The sequence below is a fragment of the Salvelinus namaycush genome, chromosome 13 (genome assembly GCF_016432855.1).
Source record: "Salvelinus namaycush isolate Seneca chromosome 13, SaNama_1.0, whole genome shotgun sequence".
In the NCBI taxonomy this organism is placed as follows: Eukaryota; Metazoa; Chordata; class Actinopteri; order Salmoniformes; family Salmonidae; genus Salvelinus; species Salvelinus namaycush.
The window spans coordinates 21,928,264-21,943,965 of record NC_052319.1 but is presented as its reverse complement, the minus strand read 5'-3'; the positions used below and the strand labels follow the sequence as shown (position 1 = coordinate 21,943,965).

Genomic DNA, 15,702 nt, shown 5'->3' with positions numbered 1-15,702 from the left:
ACAGAGATAACCCCTCGCTCTGGAAAAGGATCCTCTGTTACCACATGAATGGCAGTACTATACTAGTGTTCAACCAGAGAAGGAAATTATTGGTTCTGTGTTTGTCCCCTGTATTAGCATAAATGGATAGGCTGTTAATGGAAATACAGCACTGGGAAAACTCATAATGTTTAAGTGCAGTTATTATTATCCTTTTTTTTTTTATATATTTGTTGCCTTTCAGAGGGTGAATGGGCAAGACAAAGATTTTAAGTGCCTTTGAACAGGGTATGATAGTAGGTGCCAGGCGCACCAGTTTGAGTGTCAAGAACTGCAATGCTGCTGGGTTTTTCACACGCAACAGTTTCCCGTGTGTATCAAGAATGGTCCACCACCCAAAGGACATCCAGCCAACTTGACACAACTGTGGGAAGCATTGGAGTCAACATGGGTCAGCATCCCTGTGGAATGCTTTGGACACCTTGCAGAGTCCATGTCCTGATGAATTGAGGCTGTTCTGAGGGTAAAAAGGGGTGCAACTCAATATTAGGAAGGTGTTCCTAATGTTTTGTACGCTCAGTGTATGTTTAGCTAATGTGTACAGCTTTGTACGGTACAGAGTGCCTGGTGTCTGTTTAGGGATCAAATCAGCCATATTGCTTTGCACAGTGTTGTCTGTTTAGTGGTGACTTACTGCTATGTGCTGCACCGCCTACAGAGGTGGTATAGTCTGCCCTCTCTTAGTGAAAATTACATCTGACCTCCCCAATGGCCACTACCTACTGCTAAGTACAGCCTCCACCTCCACTCTCAATCTCTCTCTCTCCTTCTCTCTGTGTTTTCCCTCTCGAACTCGCCCTCTCTCACTCTCTCACCTCCATTTTCTGTAAGTAGCCTTATTTATTCTGCAGCGGCTGCAGTGTTGTTTGCATGGTAGTGATACGTTGTAGCCAAGCTGCGCCAGCAAAGTAGCTCTGTCAACACTTTCACTGAGGCAAGGTGTTCCAGGTCCATACATACAGCTCAATGGCAGGATTGGGAGTGGTGTAATAATGTTGTGAATGTGTTAAATCAGGATAGAAGCCCTGAGATGCTAACCACTTACCCCTACTTCCCTGCCAACCTCTTAAGTGTAGTACCCTTGATGTTTAGGTGGTGAAGGTGAAGACAGAGTAGGAGTGGGAGTTTTGCTTGCTTTGTGATTTACAGTACTACCGTAGCTGCAACCAGCCAGTCAGGGGAGGTAGCAGACTAGTGGGTCTGTGCTGCAGGAGTTTATATCAACATCATGAAACCACAAAGTGGCTGTCTCGGTGTGTTCACCATGAACATGACCAACTCATTTTTCCAGTGTAGAAGTTCAATGATTTCCTGATGCTCTCTAGCTCAGGGAACTTCAGGTGTTTTCATTGTTTATTCAATTATTTTCACAATCAGACCATTTGTGGATAGCAACCATGTCTACAGCTGTATTCCACGGACCCTCATGCAAAATAATAGTTATTTGCTTTTACAGGTGGGAACTATTCAATTCTCAAGTTTATTGTAATGCCCCTGGGCATTTTTTAATCTTATAAACCCTTGTCATCAGCATTGAGTCCTGAGGTTGGGCCCTGGGGATAATAATAACCTCTTTATATACAGTATTCTGGCCTTAACATCTCCAGAGCGTCCCAGGAGCCCTGAATAAATCCAGTGTTTTATTGTCTGTGTGAGAAGAACTTTAATTCCACCCACCGGTCCTCTTCAGTCCTCAGCAGAGCCAATTTATGGTCTGTTGATGCTGCCGCCAGCCTGTCAACAGGGTTCTAAAACACAGTGCTGTTAAGCCTGTATGAACACTCCACTCCCAGGAACACACCAGGGAGCCATGGACAGAGAGGGACAAGGGAGAGAGAGAATGGGGGAGAGAGGGGATTGAGAGAGATGGAGAGGGAGGGAGGGAGGGAGGGAGGGAGGGAGGGAGGGAGGGAGGGAGGGAGGGAGGGAGGGAGGGAGGGAGGGAGGGAGGGAGGGAGGGAGGGGAGAGAGGTGGGGAGGGGGAAAGTAATCACAAAGTGTACGTATTTATCACTGGTGCAGAATGTTTTTGCTTTTAACGGGCTCTCCTCTCTGGCAAACCCCCAATATTAAAACCATTTATATTTCTCTCTATCCCTCACTCACTCTCTCTCTCTCTTGTTCTCTCTCCCTCTCTCTCCCTCTCTCTTTCACACATATTCTTTCCCTCTCTCCATCTTTCTCCCTCCTTCCATCTTTCTCATTCTTCCTCCTTCAGCCTTTATTTGGGCAGGCAGTTTGTCTTAACCTGCCTCCCACCCTCCCAGCTCCCCAGACGCTGACAAACTTTCCCTCTTTTTCAGTGAGGTTGTACCGTCTGCTCTCCCTTCACCTTCCCCTCTCTTCTCCTCTCTCTCTCTCTCTCTCTCTCTCTCTCTCTCTCTCTCTCTCTCTCTCTCTCTCTCTCTCTCTCTCTCTCTCTCTCTCTCTCTCTCTCTCTCTCTCTCTCTCTCACACCTCTCTCTGTCTCCTGCTACTATGTGTGCACTGTAGTTTAGTATCAGTGAGGTGACCATCATCCCACACTCCCCCATAGGACAGTAGAAGAGGGATAGAGGAAGGACAGCGCGGCAGACAGGAGGACAACTCAGTAGGTAGAAGGCTCCTGGCAGGCAGCCATCTTTCTGCCTCTGGACGTTTCAGCTCTCCCCAGCCCAGCCCTCTAGCATGGTGCTATGAGGCTAATTGGATCCTGAGCTGCGATTAGTGTGTAACGCTACGCTAGACCGGGGGATTTATCTGGCCAAAGGTTTATGATGAACCACGGCTGGCACGTCAGAGCAGCCCAGCGCAGGCTGGAGGGAAGCCCCAGGGACAGAGCCTCTCTTCTGGGATGAGGAAGTCTTGAAGCTGGCCTGTCCCCTGGGGGGGGGGGGGGGGTACTATACTGTACTGTACAGCCATTCAGGAAGCTGCCCTCCATTCACATTTCAGATGTCCCCAATATGCCTATTGGCTATCACAGCTTACATTTCTAATCAGAATATTTACACAACCTGTCTGTCTGTCTCTGTCTTGTTTACAATTATGAGGTCATGATTTGCAGTTAAACGGAAAGTGATAACTGCTGTTTTATGACTTTCTATTAAAAGGCCTAGTAAAGGACCACAGGTTTACAGCTCTCACAATCCCTTTTAAAATGTTCATTAAGCCCCATGGCGAACTCTGGAGATTTATCACAAGCTGTCTGTCGACAGCCAAGCCACATTGTTTTATCGTTTGGTTTATTGTTGCCGGTCGCTCTGTTTAAAATTTAACAGCCCATGTTTTGTTTTGTGGCTTCGCTGTTTTGATATAGTGTGCTATGTCACCGCTAAAAGAGGCTGGTGAATTAAATATCAGTATGGTGTCTTGGGTTGGTGTCAGAACCATACAGAAGCCTTCTCTCCTTCTCTCTTTCCTTTAATCTTTATAACTCCCTTAGTCTTCTCTCTCACAGTCATTCAAACACACACACACACAGACACACACACACACACACACACACACACACACACACACACACACACACACACACACACACACACACACACACACACACACACACACACACACACACACACACACACACACACACACACACACTACAAAACCATTGTTGGGGAAGTTACTCTGAAAATATAGTTTACCAAGCTACCAATTACTTAAGTTCATTTACACTACAGCTTCCCTTGAGAAAATTATACTTTACTTAAGAGCCCATTAGTAAGCATTTCACTTTAAGGTTGTATTTGTTGTATTTGGAGCATGTGACAAATACAATTTGATTCAATTTGATTTGACAACATGTAGTGCGCTACTCCCCAACACCGTGCAAATCCCACATTCCTCTCTAGCAGCAGACTCCATCACGTGTAGACTCTTAGAAAAAAGGGTTCCAAATGGGTTCTTTGCGGAGGGATAGTGTTTTACCAAGAACCGTTTTGATCTGAAGAACCCTTTTTGGAAGACAAGGGTTCTTTGTAAGGCAAATGGTTCTACCTAGAACCTTTAACATCCTAAGAACAGTTTTTGGAAGAAAGGGTTATTTGATGATTCTTTGGAAGGCAAACATTATTCTTTGGAAAGCAAGAAGGGTTCTACATCAAGCCATATATCATATTTCCAAGCATGCTCTATTGTATGGTGATTTTCAGAATTGTTTGTTTTAATATGTGTTTTTGCATGTACAATCATTGGGTGGCAGGTAGCGAAGTGGTTAGAGTGTTAGACTAGTAACCGAAAGGTTGCAAGATCGAATCCCTGAGCTGACAATGTAAAATGCTGTCGTTCTGCCGCTGAATAAGGCAGGTAACCCACTGTCGTAGGCCGTCATTGAAAATAAGAATTTGTTCTTAACTGACTTGTCTAGTTAAATAAAGTTTTTTATTTTATTTGGTTGATCCAATCTGTTAGTAATTTGACTTGTTGCACATGTGACTGAGATGGTTATTCCAGTTTAGATGATTGAGGTAGTCTCAGTATTTAATCTGCCCTACGCTGGCAGTCATTGTGAATGCAGGTTGCGGGTGATAAAACATTTCACTTGTTGGCTATACTAACCCTGGCTGGATTCCAATAGGAATTAAACATCACTTTGCAAACCAGCATAATGTGACTTGCAGGCCTGATGTGGCCTGAAAAGCAGGAGTAAAACTACTTTTCAAGCCAGCATAATGTGACTCTGTAAAGGGATCTACCTAGCACCAAAAAGGGTTCCCTTATGGGGACAAACTGAAGAACCGTACATGGTTCTACTTTTCTGAGTGTACCTGCTCCCACTTCATCCCTTACAGAGCCTACATCAGAGCCTTGTCTGTAGCTGGCTGGCTGATCTCCTTTACTTTTACAATGACCTGTTTTGTTATATAAATGTTGAGAGCTTTGACTGGCCAACAGTTGATGCAGCTGGAGAAAGGTCAGATGGGATCGGAGCTAAACCCACTAGTCTGCACTGTAAATCTTACAAAAAAAGGTGCTATCTAGAACCTAAAATGGATGTTCGGATATTCCCATAGGAGAACCCTTCGAAGAACTCTTTTTGGTTCCAAGTAGAACCTTTTTGGTTCCAGGGAGAACCCTTTTGGGTTCCATGAAGGGCCTTTTCCACTGAGGGGTGGAAAAAGGGTTCTCCTATGGGGACAGCCAAATATCCATTTTACATTCTGGACAGCACCTTTTTTGTACGATTTACAGTGCAGACTAGTGGGTTTAGCTTACTGTGTGTGTGTGTGTGTGTGTGTGTGTGTGTGTGTGTGTGTGTGTGTGTGTGTGTGTGTGTGTGTGTGTGTGTGTGTGTGTGTGTGTGTGTGTGTGTGTGTGTGTGTGTGTGTGTGTGTGTGTGTGTGTGTGTGTGCATGCTTGTATGTGCGTCCATGTGAAAGAGAGAGAGCAGGATTACCCCCAATCTCTTTATCGAAAGTATTCCTATGAGGCCCATTGTTACAGTAAGGTGAGCAGACGGGACGGTTGGCATGCCCTGCCCTGCGGTGATGTTTGTACTGCAGGGTGGCTCTCCTTTTCTCTCTGGTAAACCCGTCCTCCACTGCCCCTCTCGCTCACTGCGCTCGTCAAAAACCGTCAACTCAGCATTCTTTTCAAGCTGACGCATTTTCATAGTCTTAAGAGCTTACATGGATGGCTGGCTTTCATCTGTGTGTGTGTGTGTGTGTGTGTGTGTGTGTGTGTGTGTGTGTGTGTGTGTGTGTGTGTGTGTGTGTGTGTGTGTGTGTGTGTGTGTGTGTGTGTGTGTGTGTGTGTGTGTGTGTGTGTGTGTGTGTGTGTGTGTGTGTGTGTGTGTGTGTGTGTGTGTGTGTGTGATTTCACCACTGTAATTAATGAGACCAGGTCCAGGGTAAACTCTTTCAGCTGAAGGCATTTTAGATTTGAGGTGTGTGCCCTGAGGGTGGGTATGTGTGTGTGTCCTCGGGCCTGACTTCTGGCTTACTGTAACGGAGGGTAATTGGACCTCAGATCTGCACCATACTCTTCTTAAGTGTGAGTGTTTAGTCTGTCTGTCTGTAAGCAGCATTATGTGTCTGAGTAAAAAGAATGCACACTAGCAGTGCTTGGTGAGGCAGCTAAACATTATCAACATGTTATGCTTGCCAGGTCTTCACCCTCTCATTTACCACTCATTTAAAGCTATGGTGCAGCAGAAGCGTTCCCGTCTCTCTGATGTCACCACAACAACACCACAACAACATGGATCCCTTCCCATAGCCTCTCTCTCCCTCTAGCTCTGTGTCAGGCCATCTCTGATGCAGGTTGATACAATTTGTCAGCTCAGCACTAACTCCTAAAACACCTTCCCCACTGCAGGACTTGGCTCGGGCTTAGCTGTGTGTTCTGTAACAACACAAAGTGATGCTTCAACCTCGTAGCTGAAACACCAGAGGCCCCACTCAAATAAACCAAGGGGGCTGGTGCCAAGAATATAATTATCTTTCTTTCTCTCTGCTAGCTAAGGGGGCTGTAAAGAGGTAGTACAGGCAGGAAATAGGGAGCAGACATGGGTTCAAATAGTATCTGAGATTTTTCAAATACTTCAAGCATTTGCTTTAGCCTGCCTGGAACTTGTTGGGACTTCACTTTTCTATTGGTTCTACAGCAACAGACAAGCTCAATCAAGTGTTTGAAATGATATCAAATACTATTGAACCCAGGTCTGCTAGGGAGGCAGTCAGGAGTTGGTACAGGGCAGTAAGGACTGATGTGTTTATTACAATAAGTTCTCTCTTTCTCTCTATTTATCTCTCTTTTCTCTCTTTCGCTCTCTTTCTTTTGCTCTCTCTCTGCGCTCTCACTCTCTCTCTCTCCCTCTCTCTCCAGCTCTCTCTTTCCCTCCCCATCTTTCTCTCGCTCCCTCTCACTCCCTGTCTCCCATGGTCTAACTTCATCATTAACAGGTTTAGATTTAATTACCCCTCATTAAGCTCCTGTTTGACTGGAAACTTGCATATTTCATCGCTGTTTGGTTGCTGCACGGCTGTGTGTGTGTGTGTGTGTGTGTGTGTGTGTGTGTGTGTGTGTGTGTGTGTGTGTGTGTGTGTGTGGGGGGGGGGGGGGGGGCACTGATTTGTTTACATCTAGTCAGACGCTCCTTAGTTAGGAATCACAGGGGTGCGGGCTGTGTGCCTGGAGGGAGAGTGAGTTTATTTGTACATGGTTTAGTGGGCCGGCCTCACAGGGCTGGTGAGTGTTCTTTGCTTGTGTTTACTGCGTTGACTGACTGCTCTCTCTCTATCCTTCACCATCTCCCTCTCCCTATCCCTCCCCCTCTCCTCCATCTCTCTTGCCCCCTGTAGGCTATGCCTGGAGGCCAGGGACCCATACTGTGGCTGGGACAGGAAACAGAAGCGATGCACCACCCTGGAGGATAGCTCTAACATGAGCCAGTGGAGTCAGAACATCACTGTGTGTCCGGTAAGTGCCAACAGGGACCCCCAATTTCCCCTACCCCACTCGTTTTGTTATTTCCCTAGGTGTCAATATTGTCACTGGTAAGCCCCTGGGGCTACCTGCGTCACCGCTGGCTGTCTGATAACCTAGCATACCTCCATTCTGCCTGGTCTCTCCTGGGGACTCTGGCCATGTACAGTAGTAGTCTGACAGTTTAACATTGTAACAGTTTGTTTTGCCTTGGGGACTCAGTTTGAACAGGTCGCCCTTGGAAAATGTTTTTAGCCTCAGGTGTCTTTCCTGATTAAATAAAGGTAAAATAACAGTTTTCCTGTGTCAAGGTTATTGTCACATGATTAATGATATCCAGTACATTTCCTGACACTCTTATCTCTCTCTCTCTGCTCTGTGTGGATTTTCAGCTGAGGAACCAGATCACCATTGGTGGCTTTGGACCCTGGGCAGCGTGGCAACAATGCAGCAACGACGACGGCGAAGGCACCAGCACCTGTCTGTGTCGCTCCAGGGAGTGTGACAACCCTCCAGCTCGCTGTGGCGGGAGGAACTGTGAGGGGCCCACCATCGAAGTCTCCAACTGTTCCAGGTATGTAAAACAAATAGGGATTTATATAGATCCTGATTGGAGGATTGCGGATTTCCTGCTTCTTCCCTCCTTCCAAGCAGGATTTCTGGAAAACCTGGTAATTTGGAGAAAGTTACAGGAATGTTTCCACCCTAACCACCAACCACCATCTCATTTAGGGTGTGAAATAACAACCCATTCCCTATATAGTGTACTACTCATGAATTCTGGTCAAAAGTAGTGCAGTACATAAGGGATAGGGTGCCATTTTAGATGCAGCCTCAGATATGTCTGTCTGTCTGGAAGTGGCTACTGAATATTGAGAAATGCTTTCAGAGGAACAGAGCACTTAAGCAGATTGAAGAATGTGTTTCTGGTGTCACATTTAGCTCCTGAGCAAGTGGTTTTGCTTCCCTCTCAGAATCACAAATTAGGGCCATATTCATAAGTGTGTTGAGTGCTTAAAGAGATTGAAAGGAATCTTAAGCACTTACAAATTTGTACTACTATAATGCATATTTTAGGGAAAATATCTTTAATGTTTTGGTGCAAAAAATTCTGTAATCTTTTTTGTTTACCTGGAAAATTGGAACCGTTTTTTTACCTGAAACTTTTCATTTTAGATTCTACAAATAAACGTTTTACTCCGTATTCATCAAGCCATCGTTTCCGTTTGGACTCATTGGACTTATTGGATGTACATCTCAATCTTGAAACTGGTTTCCCCACGGTGCTACAGGATTCTTTGAACCTCCTATAACATCACATTTCTGTTGCCGTAGAAACGGAGGCTGGACCCCCTGGTCGTCATGGGGACAGTGCAGCACCACCTGTGGAACGGGGTTTGAGATGCGCCAGCGCACCTGCAACAACCCATCACCCCGTCACGGTGGTCGGGTGTGTGTGGGCCCCGTCAGGGACGAAAGGTGAGAGGAGAGGGGGAGATGGCAGGTCTATTTGTGAGAGAGCTATGTGAACAAATGTTGGTTAAGTAATACTTTTATCATATGTCATTTTTTTGCTGAATAATGAACATGTTCGCTTGACTCAAAATAGCAAAACTCTCAAACATGTATAGGTGATTTACTAAGAAAGGACATTTATGATTAATTTATGAGACATGTTTTGCACTTTTCAGTAACAGTATTGGCCCTCAGTATCTTTTTGGGCATGATGGTCTTAGGTAAATATCAGCTCTCTTACACACGCCAGTGCCTCTCACCGTGTAAGGCAGAAGACAAATTGACATTTCTTCCAAAATAGATATCAGTTTCTACCCTCCCGTCCCGTCTCCTCTCCTCCCCTCTCTAGGTTCTGTAACGAGGGTGTGTCATGTCCCCAGCCTATCTTCTGGTCCCCGTGGGGTTCCTGGACTAAGTGCAGTGCTGAGTGTGGAGGTGGGGTCCACTCCAGGGTCAGGAGCTGTGAGAATGGGAACAGCTGCCCAGGCTGCGCACTGGTACGATATGGATGGACGGACAGACGGATGCATGCACACACGCACACACACACACACACACCTCTTGGCTCACCGAGCTGCTCTGGACCTGTATGTGAGCCTGAGAGGCGCCCCTTAGCCCTTCCAGTCCCCAAAGTGTGCTTTTTGTTGATGGTAGAATTTAACCAAAAAGTTTTTAAAATTATTTTTTACAAATTGGTTGTTGTTGTTCTGAACCTACTGCCCGCATGTCGTTGTTAAATTCTCATCTATGTTTCAGAACCAAAAGGTTGTGTGTCTTGATTGTTGACCAAGGACCATTCATCAGCACAAAGGACTGTGTGCATATCCAGATTAGTGACCAGAAAGAATTTCCTCCAGTTTTTCCTGGAATAAACAGATAGGTCACATTTATCATCCATATAAAATACAGTTTATCTACTACTGACTCATCTTTACCAGAACTATAATAGGCTACCTGGCAATTTTATTGATACTTTTCATAATTCAGATACTGGTGATGTGTCTAAAGATAAGCAGCTGTAACATCGCACTGACTTCAATATTATGGAATTACGATGTAACATATTCTGGCAAATTTATGAAGATATTTGTGAGGAAGCACAGGTCTACTCGGCAGCCAACAAGCACTCTGCAGGCAGGCTGCCCTCCAAAGTGATGGAGCGGTCCGAACACAACATGCTTTCCATCAGATCCTGCAACATTCGCTACAAGTAGGCGTAGGATTTTGCTCTGGTTGATCTGGCCTCCACAATCACACCGACCTCAACCCAATAGAGATGGTTTAGGATGAGTTGAACCGCAGAAAAAAGGAAAAGCATGTGGGAAACTCCTTCAAGACTGTTGGAAAAGCAATCCAGGTGAAGCTGATTGAGAGAATGCCAAGAGTGTGCAAAGCTGTCATCAAGGCAAAGGGTGGCTACTTTGAAGAATCTCAAATATAAATATATTTTGATTTGTTTAATACTTTTTTGGTTACTACATGATTCCATATGTGTTATTTCATAGTTTTGATGTCTTCACTATTAATTTACAATGTAGAAAATAGTAAAAACTTTCTTTAAATTTATTGGAAACTATGGCCCTGCTCTGGACTCCGGAGAAGTGAGATAATATATCGCTAGTTGATATTGGCTGCTAACATGAATGACTTTCAGCACCAAATGCAGGTGTAAAAGGCAATTTATTTCTGTAGCCTATCTTGCGTTTTGAAAGTAAATCACAGTTTATGGCTGGCTACATTTGCGCAAACGATTGTGTGCACACTTGCATGAGCGAGGGTCGCAAGTTTTGTACCACTCTTTTTTGGGAGTCGCAGGTCAAAAATTGAAATAAAAACACTGGGATACATGTTACTGGCAACAAATCTAGTTGGGTTGGATATAGTAATAGTAGGCTACAGTATTTCTTACAATCTTCTATTTGGGCTGGAATTGTGTTGGTCATTGTTAATAAATGCAGCATTTATTCCCCCCCAAAAATGTTTTGATGTGCTGAATATATCAGACTAGTAAAGGCCCAGTGCACTACTTTTGTGAAGAAATGTAAACTAAATGTATTTGAGTGTTTACCAGCATTTGTAACTTGAGTCTGATAATTATATGTACAAAACAGTTCATTTGATACTTGTGGAATATAAAAATACTTGCTTGAAATAGGTTTTCAGTTTCTTTAAATACTTTGCAAATGCAACTTATTTCTTTTTTTGTTGTAATTTTTACCCCCTTTTTCACCCCAATTTCATGATATCCAATTGCGATCTTGTCTCATCACTGCAACTCCACAACGGGCTCGGGAAAAGCAAAGGTCGTGTCATGCGTCCTCCAAAACATGACACGCTTCTTAACACCCGCGCGCTTAACCCAGAAGCCAGCCACACCAATGTGTCAGAGGAAACACAGTTCAACTGAGGACCAGAGTCAGCCTGCAGGTTCCTGGCCCACCACAAGGAGTTACTAGAGCGCAATGAGCCAAGTAAAACCCGCCCAGCCAAACCCTCCCCTAACACAGACAACACTGGGCCAATTGTACACCATCCTATGGGATCGAACTCCAGGCTGTAGTGACACCGCAACACAGTGCCTTAGACTGCTGCGCCACTCAGGAGGCCCGCAGCTTATTTCTATGTGAAAACTGAAATGGTCTAATCATTCCTTTTCCATAGACACTCTTATCCAGAGGAATTTACAGTAGTGAGTGCATACATTTTCAGACTTTTTCATGCTGGTCCCCCATGGGAATTGAACCCATAACCCTAGCATTGCAAGCACTAACTGAGCCTCATCACATTATATCCTCAATGTACTCAATTACTGTATTATGCATTGTTTTTCTTCATGGTGATGGACAATCTACAGGTACAAACCTAGATGACCACATTAAGTGGTTTGTAAGGATGGTAGATTAATACTGCACAAAACGTTTTTTTAATGTTATTTGATAAAGGAAAATATTTAATTGGATGTGGATGTTTTGTGTGTTTTCCCATAACTTTGCACCTTTTGATGTAAATGTTTGAGGACAGGGTTTTGTTCTTTCTGGATTCCATTACAATGACAATTGTAGAGAAAGGGACAGGGCAACAACTCTTACAATTCCAACTATTGAATCCTGCAAAATACTGTTCTTAATTAAACAATTACCTTTTTGCCAAAGATGAGATGCAGAATTTTGTCCCCCCCCTGCGCTACAGATGTCTATATCTCCGCCAATACTAGTAAAGGCCCAGTGTACTACTTTCGTGAGAAGAAATATTAATATTTTTTCTTAATATACATTTTGTTATTCAGATTCATCAGGGGGTGCTGCAGCAACCTCAGCACCAAATTAGCTATGCTTTTATAATAATGGCCTCTCTTTCTCTCGCTCTTTCTTCTCCCTCCCCCTCAACCCTCCCCCTACAGGAGTACAAGGCGTGTAACCTGGAGGCGTGTCCAGAGGTAAAGAGGAACACCCCCTGGACCCCGTGGATGCCCATCAACGTGACCCAGGGCGGGGCACGCCAGGAGCAGAGGATGCGCTACATGTGCCGCGCCCAGCTGGCAGACCCCCACGAGCTGCAGATCGGACGACGCAAGGTAGAGACCCGCTTCTGCCCCAATGACGGCACGGTTGCCTGCGAGACCGACAGTGAGTATCCGATGTGGAATCGCTAGTTAGTTGTGATGTGCTAGTAGCTACCATTGAGCAAGTGACATGTATTGTGTTGGTGTGCAGAGGGTTGGGAGTTAACGCCCAGGTTTAAATATCGTTTTAATTTTGTCAAACCCACCCACTCTCAATCTATATTATAGACGGCTCTGGGCTCGTGGTAATGACTGGAGCAGGATGGGTGGAGGGGTATCAAATACATCAAATACATGGTTTCCAGCTGTTTGATACCATTCCATTTGCTCCGTTCCATTATTATAAGCTGTCCTCCCATCAGCAGCCTCCTGTGGTATCCTCCCGCTGGGTAGTACAGTGATGTAGAGCATATTGAAGGAATCCTCCTGTTAGTGTCTGTTAGTCTGTTAGTGGCTGTTAGTGGCTGTTAGTGTGTTAGTGTCTGTTAGTATGTTAGTGTCTGTTAGTATGTTAGTGTTTGTTAGTGTGTTGGTGTCTATTAGTATGTTGGTGTGGTAGTGTCTATTAGTATGTTAGTGTCTATTAGTATGTTTGTGTTTGTTAGCGTGTTGGTGTCTATTAGTATGTTGGTGTGGTAATGTCTATTAGTATGTTAGTGTTTGTTAGTATGTTAGTGTCTATTAGTATGTTAGTGTGTTAGTGTCTATTATTGTGTTAGTGTCTATTAGTATGTTGGTGTCTATTAGTATGTTAGTGTCTATTAGTATGTTGGTGTCTATTAGTATGTTAGTGTCTATTAGTATGTTAGTGTCTATTAGTGTGTTAGTGTCTGTTAGTATGTTAGTGTCTATTAGTATGTTTGTGTTTGTTAGCGTGTTGGTGTCTGTTAGTGTGTTGGTGTGTTGGTGTCTATTAGTGTGTTAGTGTCTATTAGTATGTTAGTGTCTATTAGTATGTTAGTGTGTTAGTGTCTATTAGTATGTTAATATCTATTAGTATGTTAGTGTGTTAGTGTCTATTATTGTGTTAGTGTCTATTCGTGTGTTGGTGTGTTAGTGTCTATTAGTATGTTAATGTGTTAGTGTCTATTAGTATGTGAGTGTCTATTAGTATGTTGGTGTCTATTCGTATGTTAGTGTGTTAGTGTCTATTAGTATGTTAGTGTCTATTAGTGTGTTAGTGTGTTAGTGTCTATTAGTATGTTAATGTGTTAGTGTCTATTAGTGTGTTAGTGTCTATTAGTATGTTAGTGTCTATTAGTATGTTGACGTCTATTAGTATGTTGGTGTCTATTAGTATGTCAGTGTCTATTAGTGTGTTAGTTTCTATTAGTATGTTAGTGTGTTAGTGTCTATTAGTATGTTGGTGTCTATTAGTGTCTATTAGTATGTTAGTGTCTATTAGTGTGTTAGTGTCTATTAGTATGTTAGTGTCTATTAGTATGTTAGTGTGTTAGTGTCTATTAGTATGTTAGTGTCTATTAGTGTGTTAGTGTCTATTAGTGTGTTAGTGTGTTAGTGTCTATTAGTATGTTAGTGTCTATTAGTGTGTTAGTGTCTATTAGTATGTTAGTGTGTTAGTGTCTATTAGTATGTTAGTGTCTATTAGTGTGTTAGTGTCTATTAGTGTGTTAGTGTCTATTAGTATGTTAGTGTGTTAGTGTCTATTAGTATGTTAGTGTCTATTAGTGTGTTAGTGTCTATTAGTATGTTAGTGTGTTAGTGTCTATTAGTATGTTAGTGTCTATTAGTGTGTTAGTGTCTATTAGTGTGTTAGTGTCTATTAGTATGTTAGTGTGTTAGTGTCTATTAGTATGTTAGTGTCTATTAGTGTGTTAGTGTCTATTAGTGTGTTAGTGTGTTAGTGTCTATTAGTGTGTTAGTGTCTATTAGTATGTTAGTGTCTATTAGTGTGTTAGTGTCTATTAGTATGTTAGTGTCTATTAGTATGTTAGTGTCTATTAGTGTGTTAGTGTCTATTAGTATGTTAGTGTCTATTAGTGTGTTAGTGTCTATTAGTATGTTAGTGTGTTAGTGTCTATTAGTGTGTTAGTGTCTATTAGTATGTTAGTGTCTATTAGTATGTTAGTGTCTATTAGTATGTTAGTGTGTTAGTGTCTATTAGTATCTTAGTGTCTATTAGTGTGTTAGTGTCTATTAGTATGTTAGTGTGTTAGTGTCTATTAGTATGTTAGTGTCTATTAGTGTGTTCGTGTCTATTAGTGTGTTAGTGTCTATTAGTATGTTAGTGTGTTAGTGTCTATTAGTATGTTAGTGTCTATTAGTATGTTAGTGTCTATTAGTATGTTAGTGTCTATTAGTGTGTTAGTGTTTGTTAGTGTGTTAGTGTCTATTAGTATGTTAGTGTCTATTCGTGTGTTAGTGTCTATTTGTGTGTTAGGTGTCTGTGTTAGCTGTCTGTTAGTGTCAGTTGGTGTGTTAGTGTTCGCTAGTGTATTCGTGTCTGTTGGTGTGTTCGTGTCTGTTCGTGTTTTATTGTCTGTTGGTATGTTAGTGTATGTTAGTGTGTTTGTGTCTGTTAGTGTGTTAGTGTCTTTTAGTGTGTTAGTGGCTGTTGGTGTGTTAGTGTCTGTTGGTATGTTAGTGGCTGTTGATGTCTGTTGGTGTCTGTTAGTGTGTGGGTCTCCCAGCAGGCACACAATGCTGCTGGTCACAGTCCGACTCTCCTCTCCTGGTGGCAGCTTTACGCTCTCCGCCCACTGTATCGATTAACTGTAGCTGGCTGACAGTGGTGGGCTGGCCAGGGTGGGCTGTGTAGGCAGGGTGGGCTGTGTAGGCAGGGTGGGCAGATAGGAGGACAGGAGGACAGGCTCAGAGAGGAGCTGATGAATTGCTTCTGAACAGGAAATACAGTCCAGACTGGACAGGACTAAAGGGAAGGATGGTCTCTCTCTCTCTGTCTCTCTCTCTATGTATGGCCAGGTGGCTCTGTCTGTTGTATATACAGTATATTCAGTTAGTGAGGTCACTGCAAAACACTTAAACACTTCCCAACGTGTCACAGTCTAGCCAGACTTACCCAGAATAAGACCAGTGCTGACTTGAGTAAGATATGAATAAAGTAAGACTCCTTCCTCAGAACAGACAGTAGATGATTTTTCAGTTGTATGACTCTCCATGGAGGCAGGTTTGAATAATCTGAACAGTTTTGGAAT

At 43.4% G+C, this 15,702-nt stretch overlaps 1 protein-coding gene across 1 annotated transcript in view; it reads left to right on the top strand.

Moving 5' to 3' along the window:
• Positions 1-15,702, top strand: part of LOC120058330 (semaphorin-5B-like) — a 126,592-nt gene that overhangs the window by 86,291 nt on the left and 24,599 nt on the right. The window contains exons 11-15 of the mRNA XM_039006914.1: positions 7,326-7,443; positions 7,842-8,023; positions 8,785-8,928; positions 9,314-9,461; positions 12,365-12,590. Coding sequence (XP_038862842.1) covers positions 7,326-7,443; positions 7,842-8,023; positions 8,785-8,928; positions 9,314-9,461; positions 12,365-12,590 — 818 coding nt within the window. The remainder of the gene's footprint in view (positions 1-7,325; positions 7,444-7,841; positions 8,024-8,784; positions 8,929-9,313; positions 9,462-12,364; positions 12,591-15,702) is intronic.